Below are 17698 nucleotides of genomic sequence, written 5' to 3'. Positions count from 1 at the left end.
CATGCCTCGCAACCATACAACATTGATGGAACCACTATTCCTTCAAACATACCCATTTTTGCTTTCCGAGATAATGTTCTCGACTTCCAAACATTCTTCAAGGCTCCCAGAATTTTCGCTCCCTCCCCCACCCTATGATTCACTTCCGCTCCCATGGTTCCATCCGCTGCCAGATCCACTCCCAGATATCTAAAACACTTTACTTCCTCCAGTTTTTCTCCATTCAAACTTACCTCCCAATTTCCTTGACCTTCAACCCTACTGTACCTAATAACCTTGCTCTTATTCACATTTACTCTTAACTTTCTTCTTTCACACACTTTAGAAAACTTAGTCACCAGCTTCTGCAGTTTCTCACATGAATCAACCACCAGCGCTGTATCATCAGCGAACAACAACTGACTCACTTCCGAAGCTCTCTCATCCACAACAGACTGGATACTTGCCCCTCTTTCCAAAACTCTTCCATTCACCTCCCTAACAACCCCATCCATAAACAAATTAAACAACCATGGAGACATCACACACCCCTGCCGCAAACCTACATTCACTGAGAACCAATCACTTTCCTCTCTTCCTACACGTACACATGCCTTACATCCTCGGTAAAAACTTTTCACTGCTTCTATCAACTTGCCTCCCACACCATATATTCTTAATACCTTCCAAAGAGCATTTCTATCAACTCTATCATATGCCTTCTCCAGATCCATAATTGCTACATACAAATCCATTTGCTTTTCTAAATATCTCTCACATACATAACCTTACCAACCAGTCAACAATACAGTCACCCCCTTTTTGATAAATTCCACTGCAGTACCATCCAAACCCGCTGTCTTGCCGGCTTTCATCTTCCGCAAAGCTTTTACTACCTCTTCTTTGTTTACCAAATCATTCTCCCTAACCCTCTGACTTTGCACACCACCTCGACCAAAACACCCTATATCTGCCACTCTATCATCAAACACATTCAACAAACCTTCAAAATACTCACTCCATCTCCTTCTCACATCGTCACTACTTGTTATCACCTCCCTATTACCCCCCTTCGCTGAAGTTCCCATTTGTTCCCTTGTCTTAAGCACTTTATTTACCTCCTTCCAAAACATCTTTTTATTCTCTCTAAAAGGAAGTAAAGGGAGTGGGGGAGGAATGGGATGTATTTAGGGAAGTAGTGATGGCTTGCCCAAAAGATGCTTGTGGCATGAGAAGAGTGGGAGCTGGACAGATTAGAAAGGCTAGTGAGTGCTGGGATGATGAAGTAAGATTATTAGTGAAAGAGAAGAGAGAGGCATTTCGACGATTTTTGCAGGGAAATAATGCAAATGAGTTGGAGATGTATAAAAGAAAGAGACAGGATGTCAAGAGAAAGGTGCAAGAGGTGAAAAAGGGCAAATGAGATTTGGGGTGAGAGAGTATCATTAAATTTTAGGGAGAATAAAAAGATGTTTTGGAAGGAGGTAAATAAAGTGTGTAAAACGAGGGAACAAATGGGACCTTCAGTGAAGGGGGCTCATGGGGAGGTGATAACAAGTAGGTGCAATGTGAGAAGGAGATGGAGTGAGTATTTTGGATGTTTTTTGAATGTGTTTGATGATAGAGTGGCAGATATAGGGTGTTTTGGTCGAGGTGGTGTGCAAAGTGAGAGGGTTAGGGAGAATGATTTGATAAAAAGAGAAGAGGTAATAAAAGGTTTGTGGAAGATGAAAGCGGATAATGCAGCGGGTTTGGATGGTATTGCAGTGGAATTTATTAAAAAAGGGGGTGACTGTATTGTTGACTGGTTGGTAAGGTTATTTAATGTATGTATGACTCATGGTGAGGTGCCTGAGGATTGGCAGAATGCTTGCATAGTGCCATTGTAGAAAGGCAAAGGGGATAAAAGTGAGTGCTCAAATTACAGAGGTATAAGTTTGTTGAGTATTCCGGGGAAATTAAATGGGAGGGTATTGATGGAGAGGATGAAGGCATGTACAGAGCATCAGACTGGGGAAAAGCTGTGTAGTTTCAGAAGTGGTAGAGGATATGTGGATCAGGTGTTTGCTTTGAAGAATGTATGTGAGAAATATTTAGAAAAGCAAATGAATTTGTATTAGCATTTATGGATCTGGAGAAGGCATATGATAGAGTTGATAGAGATGCTCTGTGGAAGGTATTAAGAATATATGGTGTGTGAGGTAAGTTGTTAGAAGCAGTGAAAAGTTTTTATCGAGGATGTAAGGCATGTGTACGTGTAGGAAGAGAGGAAAGTGATTGGTTCTCAGTGAATGTAGGTTTGCGGCAGGGGTGCCTGATGTCTCCATGGTTGTTTAATTTGTTTATGGATGGGGTTGTTAGGGAGGTAAATGGAAGAGTGTTGGAAAGAGGGGCAAGCATGCATTTTGTTGTAGATGAGAGAGCTTGGGAAGTGAGTCAGTTGTTGTTCACTGATGATACAGCGCTGGTGGCTGATTAGTGTGAGAAACAGCAGAAGCTGGTGACTGAGTTTGGTAAAGTGTGTGAAAGAAGAAAGCTGAGAGTAAATGTGAATAAGAGCAAGGTTATTAGGTAGAGGAGGGTTGAGGGTCAAGGAAATTGGGAGGTAAGTTTGAATGGAGAAAAACTGGAGGAAGTGAAGTGTTTTAGATATCTGGGAGTGGATTTGGCAGCGGATGGAACCATGGAAGAGGAAGTGAATCACAGGGTGGGGGAGGGGGCGAAAGCTCTGGGAGCATCGAAGAATGGTTGGAAGTCGAGAACATTATCTCAGAAAGAAAAATGAGTATATTTGAAGGAATAGTGGTTCCAACAATGTTGTATGGTTGCGAGGCGTGGGCTATGGATACAGTTATGCGGAGGAGGGTTGATGTGCTGGAAATGAGATGTTTGAGGACAATATGTGGTGTGAAGTGGTTTGATCGAGTAAGTAATAATAGGGTAAGAGAAATGTGTGGTAATCAAATGAGTGTGGTTGAGAGAGCAGAAGAGGGTGTTTTGAAATGGTTTGGTCATATGAAGAGAATGAGTGAGGAAAGATTGGTCAAGAGGGTATTTGTTTCAGAGGTGGAGGTTACGAGAAGTGGGAGACCAAATTGGAGGTGGAAAGATGGAAGATGGGGTGAAAAAGATTTTGAGTGATGGGGGTCTATACATGCAGGAGGGTGAAAGGCATGCAAGGAATAGGGTGCATTGGAATTATGTGGTATACCGGGGTCGACGTGCTGTCAGTGGATTGAACCAGGGCATGTGAAGTGTTTGTTGTAAAGCATGGAAAGTTCTGTGGGGCCTAGATGTGGAAAGGGAGCTGTGGTTTCGGTGGATATAGATCTGTTCTGTTCAGTTCTTCAATGGATATAGATCTGTTCTGTTCAGTTCTCCAGTGGATATAGATCTGTTCTGTTCAGTTCTTCAGTGGATATAGATCTGTTCTGTTCAGTTCCCCATTGGATATAGATCTGTTCTGTTCATTTCTTCTGTGGATATAGATCTGTTCTGTTCAGTTCTTCAGTGGATATAGATCTGTTCTGTTCAGTTCTTCAGTGGATATAGATCTGTTCTGTTCAGTTCTTCTGTGGATATAGGTCTGTTCTGTTCAGATCTTCAACGGATATAGATCTGTTCAGTTCTTCAGTGGATATAGATCTGTTCCGTTCAGTTCTTCAGTGGATATAGCTTTGTTCTGTTCAGTTCTTCAGTGGATATAGATCTGTCCTGCTCAGTTCTTCAGTGGATATAGATCTGTTCTGTTCAGTTCTTCAGTGGATATAGATCTGTCCTGTTCAGTTCTTCAGTGGATATAGATCTGTTCTGTTCAGTTCTTCAGTGGATATAGATCTGTTCTGTTCAGTTCTTCAGTGGATATAGATCTGTCCTGTTCAGTTCTTCAGTGGATATAGATCTGTCCTGTTCAGTTCTTCAGTGGATATAGGTCTGTTCTGTTGAGTTCTTCAGTGGATATAGATCTGTTCTGTTCAGTTCTTCATTGGATTTGATCTGTTCTGTTCAGTTCATCATTGGATATGGATCTTTTCTGTTCATTTCTTCAGTGGATGTAGAACTGTTCTGTTCAGTTCTTCAGTGGATATTGACCTGTTCTGTTCAGTTTTTCAGTGGATATTGACCTGTTCTGTTCTTTTCTTCAGTGGATATAGATCATTTTATACATGTTGCAGATATCTACTTGGGTGACGTCATAGGACTGTGCCACAGTAGGCGTGGTGTTCAGCTGAGCACCAGAAATTTAGATGCGACCAGGATACTGATGCAGTACAAATTACCAATGAATGAAATTGTGGTTGACTTTTATGATATTCTGAAGTCGTTATCCTCTGGCTACGCAACATTTGATTATGAAGAGATGGGGTTCGAGTCTTCACACCTCGTTAAGGTATGTTAAATATTTTGAATTTAATCTTTGTATTCTTCCTTTCACTCCTAACATATTATCCTCTAAATGTCAATTTTTCAATTCTTTTCCAAGCTAAGATACTGGTCTTTGATGTAGTGGTCAGTCTTATTAATATACATTAACTAAGAGAACTTACCGTTCTCGTATATTTAAGGACTTGATCTATTGTCTCCAAATAGCTGTTACCAGACACGAACTCGTGTGAGTAAGGGATGATATTACGCTACTGTAGTGATGACACCTCCACTGTAACTACTGTAATGATGACACCTCCACTGTAACTACTGTAATGATGACACCTCCACTGTAACTACTGTAATGATGACACCTCCACTGTAACTACTGTAATGATGACACCTCCACTGTAACTACTGTAATGATGACACCTCCACTGTAACTACTGTAATGATGACACCTCCACTGTAACTACTGTAATGATGACACCTCCACTGTAACTACTGTAATGATGACACCTCCACTGTAACTACTGTAATGATGACACCTCCACTGTAACTACTGTAATGATGACACCTCCACTGTAACTACTTAATGTGACCTTTATAAATATGACACTCACTGTAACTACTGTAATGATGCACTCACAGTAACTACTGTAATATGAACCTCCATGTAACTACTTAGTGATACACCTCATGTAACTACTAATGTGACACCTCACTGTAACTACTGTAATAGACATCCTGTACAAACGAATGTGACACTATGTATACTGTATAAGACCACTCACTGTAATACTGTAAATGTGACACCCACTGTAACTACTGTAATGATGTACACCTCAAGTAACACTGTATGATGACACCTCCACTGTAACTACTGTTATGTGACACCCAGTGTAACTACTGTAATGATGACACCTACACTGTAACTACTGTTAATATGAACACCCACACTACTGTAACAAGTTACTGTATGTACACCATGTAACTACTAATGTACACCTCAGTGTAACAACTATGTGTACACCTCACTGTAACACTGTATGTGCCCATACCATGTAACGAATGAGGACACCACTGTAACACTATTGTGTACACCAAGTGTAACAACATGGTGTACACCAAGTGTAACAACATTGTGTACACCAAGTGTAACAACATGGTGTACACCAAGTGTAACAACATTGTGTACACCAAGTGTAACAACATTGTGTACACCAAGTGTAACAACATTGTGTACACCAAGTGTAACAACATTGTGTACACCAAGTGTAACAACATTGTGTACACCAAGTGTAACAACATTGTGTACACCAAGTGTAACAACATTGTGTACACCAAGTGTAACAACATAGTGTACACCAAGTGTAACAACATTGTGTACACCAAGTGTAACAACATTGTGTACACCAAGTGTAACAACATTGTGTACACCAAGTGTAACAACATTGTGTACACCAAGTGTAACAACATTGTGTACACCAAGTGTAACAACATTGTGTACACCAAGTGTAACAACATTGTGTACACCAAGTGTAACAACATTGTGTACACCAAGTGTAACAACATTGTGTACACCAAGTGTAACAACATTGTGTACACCAAGTGTAACAACATTGTGTACACCAAGTGTAACAACATTGTGTACACCAAGTGTAACAACATTGTGTACACCAAGTGTAACAACATTGTGTACACCAAGTGTAACAACATTGTGTACACCAAGTGTAACAACATTGTGTACACCAAGTGTAACAACATTGTGTACACCAAGTGTAACAACATTGTGTACACCAAGTGTAACAACATTGTGTACACCAAGTGTAACAACATTGTGTACACCAAGTGTAACAACATTGTGTACACCAAGTGTAACAACATTGTGTACACCAAGTGTAACAACATTGTGTACACCAAGTGTAACAACATTGTGTACACCAAGTGTAACAACATTGTGTACACCAAGTGTAACAACATTGTGTACACCAAGTGTAACAACATTGTGTACACCAAGTGTAACAACATTGTGTACACCAAGTGTAACAACATTGTGTACACCAAGTGTAACAACATTGTGTACACCAAGTGTAACAACATTGTGTACACCAAGTGTAACAACATTGTGTACACCAAGTGTAACAACATTGTGTACACCAAGTGTAACAACATTGTGTACACCAAGTGTAACAACATTGTGTACACCAAGTGTAACAACATTGTGTACACCAAGTGTAACAACATTGTGTACACCAAGTGTAACAACATTGTGTACACCAAGTGTAACAACATTGTGTACACCAAGTGTAACAACATTGTGTACACCAAGTGTAACAACATTGTGTACACCAAGTGTAACAACATTGTGTACACCAAGTGTAACAACATTGTGTACACCAAGTGTAACAACATTGTGTACACCAAGTGTAACAACATTGTGTACACCAAGTGTAACAACATTGTGTACACCAAGTGTAACAACATTGTGTACACCAAGTGTAACAACATTGTGTACACCAAGTGTAACAACATTGTGTACACCAAGTGTAACAACATTGTGTACACCAAGTGTAACAACATTGTGTACACCAAGTGTAACAACATTGTGTACACCAAGTGTAACAACATTGTGTACACCAAGTGTAACAACATTGTGTACACCAAGTGTAACAACATTGTGTACACCAAGTGTAACAACATTGTGTACACCAAGTGTAACAACATTGTGTACACCAAGTGTAACAACATTGTGTACACCAAGTGTAACAACATTGTGTACACCAAGTGTAACAACATTGTGTACACCAAGTGTAACAACATTGTGTACACCAAGTGTAACAACATTGTGTACACCAAGTGTAACAACATTGTGTACACCAAGTGTAACAACATTGTGTACACCAAGTGTAACAACATTGTGTACACCAAGTGTAACAACATTGTGTACACCAAGTGTAACAACATTGTGTACACCAAGTGTAACAACATTGTGTACACCAAGTGTAACAACATTGTGTACACCAAGTGTAACAACATTGTGTACACCAAGTGTAACAACATTGTGTACACCAAGTGTAACAACATTGTGTACACCAAGTGTAACAACATTGTGTACACCAAGTGTAACAACATTGTGTACACCAAGTGTAACAACATTGTGTACACCAAGTGTAACAACATTGTGTACACCAAGTGTAACAACATTGTGTACACCAAGTGTAACAACATTGTGTACACCAAGTGTAACAACATTGTGTACACCAAGTGTAACAACATTGTGTACACCAAGTGTAACAACATTGTGTACACCAAGTGTAACAACATTGTGTACACCAAGTGTAACAACATTGTGTACACCAAGTGTAACAACATTGTGTACACCAAGTGTAACAACATTGTGTACACCAAGTGTAACAACATTGTGTACACCAAGTGTAACAACATTGTGTACACCAAGTGTAACAACATTGTGTACACCAAGTGTAACAACATTGTGTACACCAAGTGTAACAACATTGTGTACACCAAGTGTAACAACATTGTGTACACCAAGTGTAACAACATTGTGTACACCAAGTGTAACAACATTGTGTACACCAAGTGTAACAACATTGTGTACACCAAGTGTAACAACATTGTGTACACCAAGTGTAACAACATTGTGTACACCAAGTGTAACAACATTGTGTACACCAAGTGTAACAACATTGTGTACACCAAGTGTAACAACATTGTGTACACCAAGTGTAACAACATTGTGTACACCAAGTGTAACAACATTGTGTACACCAAGTGTAACAACATTGTGTACACCAAGTGTAACAACATTGTGTACACCAAGTGTAACAACATTGTGTACACCAAGTGTAACAACATTGTGTACACCAAGTGTAACAACATTGTGTACACCAAGTGTAACAACATTGTGTACACCAAGTGTAACAACATTGTGTACACCAAGTGTAACAACATTGTGTACACCAAGTGTAACAACATTGTGTACACCAAGTGTAACAACATTGTGTACACCAAGTGTAACAACATTGTGTACACCAAGTGTAACAACATTGTGTACACCAAGTGTAACAACATTGTGTACACCAAGTGTAACAACATTGTGTACACCAAGTGTAACAACATTGTGTACACCAAGTGTAACAACATTGTGTACACCAAGTGTAACAACATTGTGTACACCAAGTGTAACAACATTGTGTACACCAAGTGTAACAACATTGTGTACACCAAGTGTAACAACATTGTGTACACCAAGTGTAACAACATTGTGTACACCAAGTGTAACAACATTGTGTACACCAAGTGTAACAACATTGTGTACACCAAGTGTAACAACATTGTGTACACCAAGTGTAACAACATTGTGTACACCAAGTGTAACAACATTGTGTACACCAAGTGTAACAACATTGTGTACACCAAGTGTAACAACATTGTGTACACCAAGTGTAACAACATTGTGTACACCAAGTGTAACAACATTGTGTACACCAAGTGTAACAACATTGTGTACACCAAGTGTAACAACATTGTGTACACCAAGTGTAACAACATTGTGTACACCAAGTGTAACAACATTGTGTACACCAAGTGTAACAACATTGTGTACACCAAGTGTAACAACATTGTGTACACCAAGTGTAACAACATTGTGTACACCAAGTGTAACAACATTGTGTACACCAAGTGTAACAACATTGTGTACACCAAGTGTAACAACATTGTGTACACCAAGTGTAACAACATTGTGTACACCAAGTGTAACAACATTGTGTACACCAAGTGTAACAACATTGTGTACACCAAGTGTAACAACATTGTGTACACCAAGTGTAACAACATTGTGTACACCAAGTGTAACAACATTGTGTACACCAAGTGTAACAACATTGTGTACACCAAGTGTAACAACATTGTGTACACCAAGTGTAACAACATTGTGTACACCAAGTGTAACAACATTGTGTACACCAAGTGTAACAACATTGTGTACACCAAGTGTAACAACATTGTGTACACCAAGTGTAACAACATTGTGTACACCAAGTGTAACAACATTGTGTACACCAAGTGTAACAACATTGTGTACACCAAGTGTAACAACATTGTGTACACCAAGTGTAACAACATTGTGTACACCAAGTGTAACAACATTGTGTACACCAAGTGTAACAACATTGTGTACACCAAGTGTAACAACATTGTGTACACCAAGTGTAACAACATTGTGTACACCAAGTGTAACAACATTGTGTACACCAAGTGTAACAACATTGTGTACACCAAGTGTAACAACATTGTGTACACCAAGTGTAACAACATTGTGTACACCAAGTGTAACAACATTGTGTACACCAAGTGTAACAACATTGTGTACACCAAGTGTAACAACATTGTGTACACCAAGTGTAACAACATTGTGTACACCAAGTGTAACAACATTGTGTACACCAAGTGTAACAACATTGTGTACACCAAGTGTAACAACATTGTGTACACCAAGTGTAACAACATTGTGTACACCAAGTGTAACAACATTGTGTACACCAAGTGTAACAACATTGTGTACACCAAGTGTAACAACATTGTGTACACCAAGTGTAACAACATTGTGTACACCAAGTGTAACAACATTGTGTACACCAAGTGTAACAACATTGTGTACACCAAGTGTAACAACATTGTGTACACCAAGTGTAACAACATTGTGTACACCAAGTGTAACAACATTGTGTACACCAAGTGTAACAACATTGTGTACACCAAGTGTAACAACATTGTGTACACCAAGTGTAACAACATTGTGTACACCAAGTGTAACAACATTGTGTACACCAAGTGTAACAACATTGTGTACACCAAGTGTAACAACATTGTGTACACCAAGTGTAACAACATTGTGTACACCAAGTGTAACAACATTGTGTACACCAAGTGTAACAACATTGTGTACACCAAGTGTAACAACATTGTGTACACCAAGTGTAACAACATTGTGTACACCAAGTGTAACAACATTGTGTACACCAAGTGTAACAACATTGTGTACACCAAGTGTAACAACATTGTGTACACCAAGTGTAACAACATTGTGTACACCAAGTGTAACAACATTGTGTACACCAAGTGTAACAACATTGTGTACACCAAGTGTAACAACATTGTGTACACCAAGTGTAACAACATTGTGTACACCAAGTGTAACAACATTGTGTACACCAAGTGTAACAACATTGTGTACACCAAGTGTAACAACATTGTGTACACCAAGTGTAACAACATTGTGTACACCAAGTGTAACAACATTGTGTACACCAAGTGTAACAACATTGTGTACACCAAGTGTAACAACATTGTGTACACCAAGTGTAACAACATTGTGTACACCAAGTGTAACAACATTGTGTACACCAAGTGTAACAACATTGTGTACACCAAGTGTAACAACATTGTGTACACCAAGTGTAACAACATTGTGTACACCAAGTGTAACAACATTGTGTACACCAAGTGTAACAACATTGTGTACACCAAGTGTAACAACATAGTGTACACCAAGTGTAACAACATTGTGTACACCAAGTGTAACAACATTGTGTACACCAAGTGTAACAACATTGTGTACACCAAGTGTAACAACATTGTGTACACCAAGTGTAACAACATTGTGTACACCAAGTGTAACAACATTGTGTACACCAAGTGTAACAACATTGTGTACACCAAGTGTAACAACATTGTGTACACCAAGTGTAACAACATTGTGTACACCAAGTGTAACAACATTGTGTACACCAAGTGTAACAACATTGTGTACACGAAGCGTAACATTGTGTACACCAAGTGTAACAACATTGTGTACACCAAGTGTAACAACATTGTGTACACCAAGTGTAACAACAACATTGTGTACACCAAGTGTAACAACATAGTGTACACCAAGTGTAACAACATTGTGTACACCAAGTGTAACAACATAGTGTACACCAAGTGTAACAACATAGTGTACACCAAGTGTAACAACATAGTGTACACCAAGTGTAACAACATTGTGTACACGAAGCGTAACATTGTGTACACCAAGTGTAACAACATAGTGTACACCAAGTGTAACAGCATTATGTACACCAAGTGTAACAACATTGTGTACACCAAGTGTAACAACATTGTGTACAGGAAGCGTAACATTGTGTACACCAAGTGTAACAACATAGTGTACACCAAGTGTAACAACATTGTGTACACGAAGCGTAACATTGTGTACACCAAGTGTAACAGCATAGTGTACACCAAGTGTAACAACATTGTGTACACCAAGTGTAACAACATTGTGTACACCAAGTGTAACAACATTGTGTACACCAAGTGTAACAACATTGTGTACACCAAGTGTAACAACATTGTGTACACCAAGTGTAACAACATTGTGTACACCAAGTGTAACAAGATTGTGTACACCAAGTGGAACAAGATTGTGTACACCAAGTGTAACAACATTGTGTACACCAAGTGTAACAAGATTGTGTACACCAAGTGGAACAAGATTGTGTACACCAAGTGTAACAAGATTGTGTAAACCAAGCGTAACAACATTGCGTACGCCAAGTGTAACAACATTGTGTACACCAAGTGTAACAACATTGTGTACACGAAGCGTAACATTGTGTACACCAAGTGTAACAACATTGTGTACACCAAGTGTAACAGTATTGTGTACACCAAGTGTAACAGTATTGTGTACACCAAGTGTAACAACATTGTGTACACGAAGCATAACATTGTGCACACCAAGTGTAACAACATTGTGTACACCAAGTGTAACAACATAGTGTACACCAAGTGTAACAACATAGTGTACACCAACTGTAACAACATTGTGTACAGCAAGTGTAACAACATTGTGTACACCAAGTGTAACAACATTGTGTACACCAAGTGTAACAACATTGTGTACACCAAGTGTAACAACATTGTGTACACCAAGGGTAACAACATTGTGTACACCAAGTGTAACAACATTGTGTACACCAAGTGTAACAACATTGTGTACACCAAGTGTAACAACATTGTGTACACCAAGTGTAACAACATAGTGTACACCAAGTGTAACAATATTGTGTACACCAAGTGTAACTGTATAATGTACACTATGAATACAGAATGTAATACATGTAAGTTATAATAACTTTGTACTATAGATCATAGCACCAGCGTGTAGTATTCTATTATGGAAGGTGTCAGATGGTACAGCTGTTGCTACAACTACCTACCCAAGGTTGTAACCATGGCTTGTACAATGGTCATAAAAGACATAAAATAAGTAATATTACCTTTTCACAACACTTAAACTATTTTTAAGTTATACTATTCCCAGGTTATAAATGTTATTATGTTTGATGATAATGACCTCAGGTTATGAATGTTATTATGTTTGATGATAATGACCTCAGGTTATGAATGTTATTATGTTTGATGATAATAACCTCAGGTTATGAATGTTATTATGTTTGATGATAATGACTTCAGGTTATGAATGTTATTATGTTTGATGATAATGACCTCAGGTTATGAATGTTATTATGTATGATGAGAATGATCTCAGTTTATAAATGTTATTATGTGTGATTATAATAACCTCAGGTTGTAAATGTTATTATGTTTGATGATAATAACCTCAAGTTATGAATGTTATGTTTGATGATAATAACCTCAGGTTGTAAATGTTATTATTTTTGATGATAATGACCTCAGGTTATGAAGTTTTATTATGTTTGATGATAATAACCTCAGGTTATGAATGTTATTATGTTTGATTATAATAAACTCAGGTTGTAAAGGTTATGTTTGATGCTAATAACCTCAAGTTATGAATGTTATGTTTAATGATAATAACCTCAGGTTGTAAATGTTATTATGTTTGATGATAATGACCTCAGGTTATGAATGTTATTATGTTTGATGATAATAACCTCAGGTTATAAATGTTTTTATATTTGATGATAATCTCAAGTTATTAATGTTATGTTTGATGATAATAACCTCAGGTTGTAAATGTTATTATGTTTGATGATAATAACCTCAAGTTATGAATGTTATGTTTGATGATAATAACCTCAGGTTGTAAATGTTATTATGTTTGATGATAATGACCTCAGGCTATGAATGTTATTATGTTTGATTATAATAACCTCAGATTATGAATGTATAATGTTTGATTATAATAACCTCAGGTTATGAATGTTATTATGTTTGGTTATAATAACCTCTGATTATGAATGTTATAATGTTTGATTATAGTAACCTCAGGTTATAAATGTTATTATGTTTGATTATAATAACCTCAGGTTATAAATGTTATTATGTTTGATTATAATAACCTCAGGTTGTGAATGTTATTTTTGATGATAATAACCTCGTTATGAATGTTATTGTTTGATGATAACCTCAGGTTGTAAATGTTATTATGTTTGATGATAATGACCTCAGGTTGTAAATGTTATGTTTGATGATAGTAACCTCAGGTTGTAAATGTTATTATGTTTGATGATAATGACTTCAGTGTATGAATATTATTATGTATGATTATAATAACCTCAAGTTGTAAATGTTATTATGTTTGAAGATAATAACCTCAGGTTATGAATGTTATTATGTTTGATGATAATAACCTCAGGTTATGAATGTTATTATGTTTGATTATAGTAACCTCAGATTACGAATGTTATGTTTGATGATAATAACCTCAGGTTATAAATGTTATTATGTTTGATTATAATAACCTCAGGTTGTGAATGTTATTATGTTTGATGATAATAACCTCAGATTATGAATGTTATCATGTTTGATTATGATAACCTCAGGTTGTGAATGTTATTATGTTTGATGATAATAACCTCAGGTTATGAATGTTATTATGTTTGATGATAATAACCTCAGGTTGTGAATGTTATCATGTTTGATGAGAATGACCTCAGGTTATGAATGTTATTATGTTTGATGATAATAACCTCAGGTTATGAATGTTATGTTTGATGATAATAACCTCAGGTTATGAATGTTATTATGTTTGATGATAATAACCTCAGGTTATGAATGTTATTATGTTTGATGATAATAACCTCAGATTGTAAATGTTATTATGTTTGATGATAATAACCTCAGGTTTTGAATGTTATGTTTGATGATAACCTCAGGTTGTAATTGTTATTATGTTTGATGAGAATACCTCAGGTTATGAATGTTGTTATGTTTGATGATAATAACCTCAGGTTATGAATGTTATTATGTTTGATGATAATAACCTCAGGTTATGAATGTTTATAATGTGTATGTATTGATGTAATAACCTCAGGTTATGAATGTTTTATGTTTGATGATAATAACCTCAGGTTATGAATGTTATTATGTTTGATGATAATACCTCAGTTGTAAATGTTATTATGTTTGATGATAATACCTCAGTTGAATTTATATTGAGATATCTAGTATGAATGTTATTAGTTGATAATAACCTCAGGTTATGAATGTTATTATGTTTGATGATAATAACCTCATGAGTTTGATGAATGTTAATTTATGTTTGATGATAATACCTCAGGTATGAATGTTATTATGTTTGATGATAATAACCTCAGGTTATGAATGTTATTATGTTTGATGAATAACCTCAGGTTATGAATGTTATTATGTTTGATGATAATAACCTCAGATTATGAATGTTATCATGTTTGATTATGATAACCTCAGGTTGTGAATGTTATTATGTTTGATGATAATAACCTCAGGTTATGAATGTTATTATGTTTGATGATAATAACCTCATATTATGAATGTTATTATGTTTGATGATAATAACCTGAGGTTATGAATGTTATGTTTGTTGATGATAACCTCAGGTTGTAATAGTTATTATGTTTGATGATAATAACCTCAGGTTATGAATGTTATTATGTTTGATGATAATAACCTCAGGTTATGAATGTTATTATGTATGATGATAATAACCTCAGGTTATGAATGTTATTATGTTTGATGATAATGACCTCAGGTTATGAATGTTATTATGTTTGATGATAATAGCCTCAGGTTATGAATGTTATTATGTTTGATGATAACCTCAGGTGTAATTGTTATCATGTTTGATGAGAATGACCTCAGGTTATGAATGTTACTATGTTTGATTATGATAACCTCAGGTTATGAATGTTATTATGTTTGATGATAATAGCCTCAGGTTATGAATGTTATTATGTTTGATGATAATAACCTCAGGTTATGAATGTTATTATGTTTGATTATGATAACCTCAGGTTATGAATGTTATTATGTTTGATGATAATAGCCTCAGGTTATGAATGTTATTATGTTTGATGATAATAACCTCAGGTTATGAATGTTATGTTTGATGATAATAACCTCAGGTTATGAATGTTATTATGTTTGATGATAATAACCTCAGGTTATGAATGTTATTATGTTTGATGATAATAACCTCAGATTGTAAATGTTAGTATGTTTGTTGATGACAACCTCAGGTTTTGAATGTTATTATGTTTGATGATAACCTCAGGTTGTAATTGTTATCATGTTTGATGAGAATGACCTCAGGTTATGAATGTTGTTATGTTTGATGATAATAACCTCAGGTTATGAATGTTATTATGTTTGATGATAATAACCTCAGGTTATGAATGTTATTATGTTTGATGATAATAACCTCAGATTATGAATGTTATTATGTTTGATGATAATAACCTCAGGTTATGAATGTTATTATATTTGATTATAATAACCTCAGGTTGTGAATGTTATGTTTGATGATGATAACCTCAAGTTATGAATGTTATTGTTTGATGATAACCTCAGGTTGTAAATGTTATTATGTTTGATGATAATGACCTCAGGTTGTAAATGTTATTATGTTTGATGATAGTAACCCCAGGTTGTAAATGTTATTATATTTAATGATAATGACCTCAGTGTATGAATATTATTATGTATGATTATAATAACCTCAGGTTGTAAATGTTATGTTTGAAGATGATAACCTCAGGTTATGAATGTTATTATGTTTGATTATAGTAACCTCAGATTATGAATGTTATTATGTTTTATTATAATAACCTCAGCTTATAAATGTTATTATGTTTGATTATAAAAACCTCAGGTTGTGAAATGTTATTATGTTTGATGATAATAAGCTCAGATTATGAATGTTATCATGTTTGATTATGATAACCTCAGGTTGTGCATGTTATTATGTTTGATGATAATAACCTCAGATTATGAATGTTAATATGTTTGATGATAATAACCTCAGGTTATGAATGTTATTATGTTTGATTATGATAACCTCAGGTTGTGAATGTTATTATGTTTGATGATAATAACCTCAGGTTATGAATGTTATTATGTTTGATGATAATAACCTCATATTATGAATGTTATTATGTTTGATGATAATAACCTGAGGTTATGAATGTTATGTTTGTTGATGATAACCTCAGGTTGTAATAGTTATTATGTTTGATGATAATAACCTCAGGTTATGAATGTTATTATGTTTGATGATAATAACCTCAGGTTATGAATGTTATTATGTATGATGATAATAACCTCAGGTTATGAATGTTATTATGTTTGATGATAATGACCTCAGGTTATGAATGTTATTATGTTTGATGATAATAACCTCAGGTTATGAATGTTATTATGTATGATGATAATAACCTCAGGTTGTAATAGTTATTATGTTTGATGATAATAACCTCAGGTTATGAATGTTATTATGTTTGATGATAATAACCTCAGGTTATGAATGTTATGTTTGATGATAATAACCTCAGGTTATGAATGTTATTATGTTCAATGATAATTACCTGAGGTTATGAATGTTATGTTTGTTGATAATAACCTCAGGTTGTAAATGTTATTATGATTGATGATAACCTCAGGTTGTAAATCTTATTTTGTTTGATGTTAACCTCAGGTTGTAAATGTTATGTTTGATGATAATAACCTCAGGTTGTAAATGTTAGTAAGTTTGATGATAACCTCAGGTTATAAATGTTATTATGTTTGATGATAATAACCTCAGGCTGTAAATTCTAGTATGTTTGTTGATGACAACCTCAGGTTATGAATGTTATTATGTTTGATGATAATAACCTCAGGTTGTAAATGTTATTATGTTTAATAATAACCTCAGGTTGTAAATGTTATTATGTTTGATGATAATAACCTCAGGTTGTAAATGTTATTATGTTTAATAATAACCTCAGGTTGTAAATGTTATTATGTTTGATGATAATAACCTCAGGTTGTAAATTCTAGT

The 17698-nt window shown here is 35.6% G+C and overlaps 1 protein-coding gene across 1 annotated transcript in view; it reads left to right on the top strand.

Annotated features, from left to right (window-relative positions):
• LOC139765356 (translation factor GUF1, mitochondrial-like) overlaps window positions 1-17698 on the top strand; it is a 135554-nt gene that overhangs the window by 68155 nt on the left and 49701 nt on the right. Inside the window, exon 3 of the mRNA XM_071692738.1 lies at window positions 4155-4369. Coding sequence (XP_071548839.1) covers window positions 4155-4369 — 215 coding nt within the window. The remainder of the gene's footprint in view (window positions 1-4154; window positions 4370-17698) is intronic.

Source organism: Panulirus ornatus, chromosome 54, assembly GCF_036320965.1.
Source record: "Panulirus ornatus isolate Po-2019 chromosome 54, ASM3632096v1, whole genome shotgun sequence".
NCBI lineage: Eukaryota > Metazoa > Arthropoda > Malacostraca > Decapoda > Palinuridae > Panulirus > Panulirus ornatus.
Note: the sequence above shows the minus strand (reverse complement) of the source record. Positions and strands in the feature narration are given on the sequence as shown.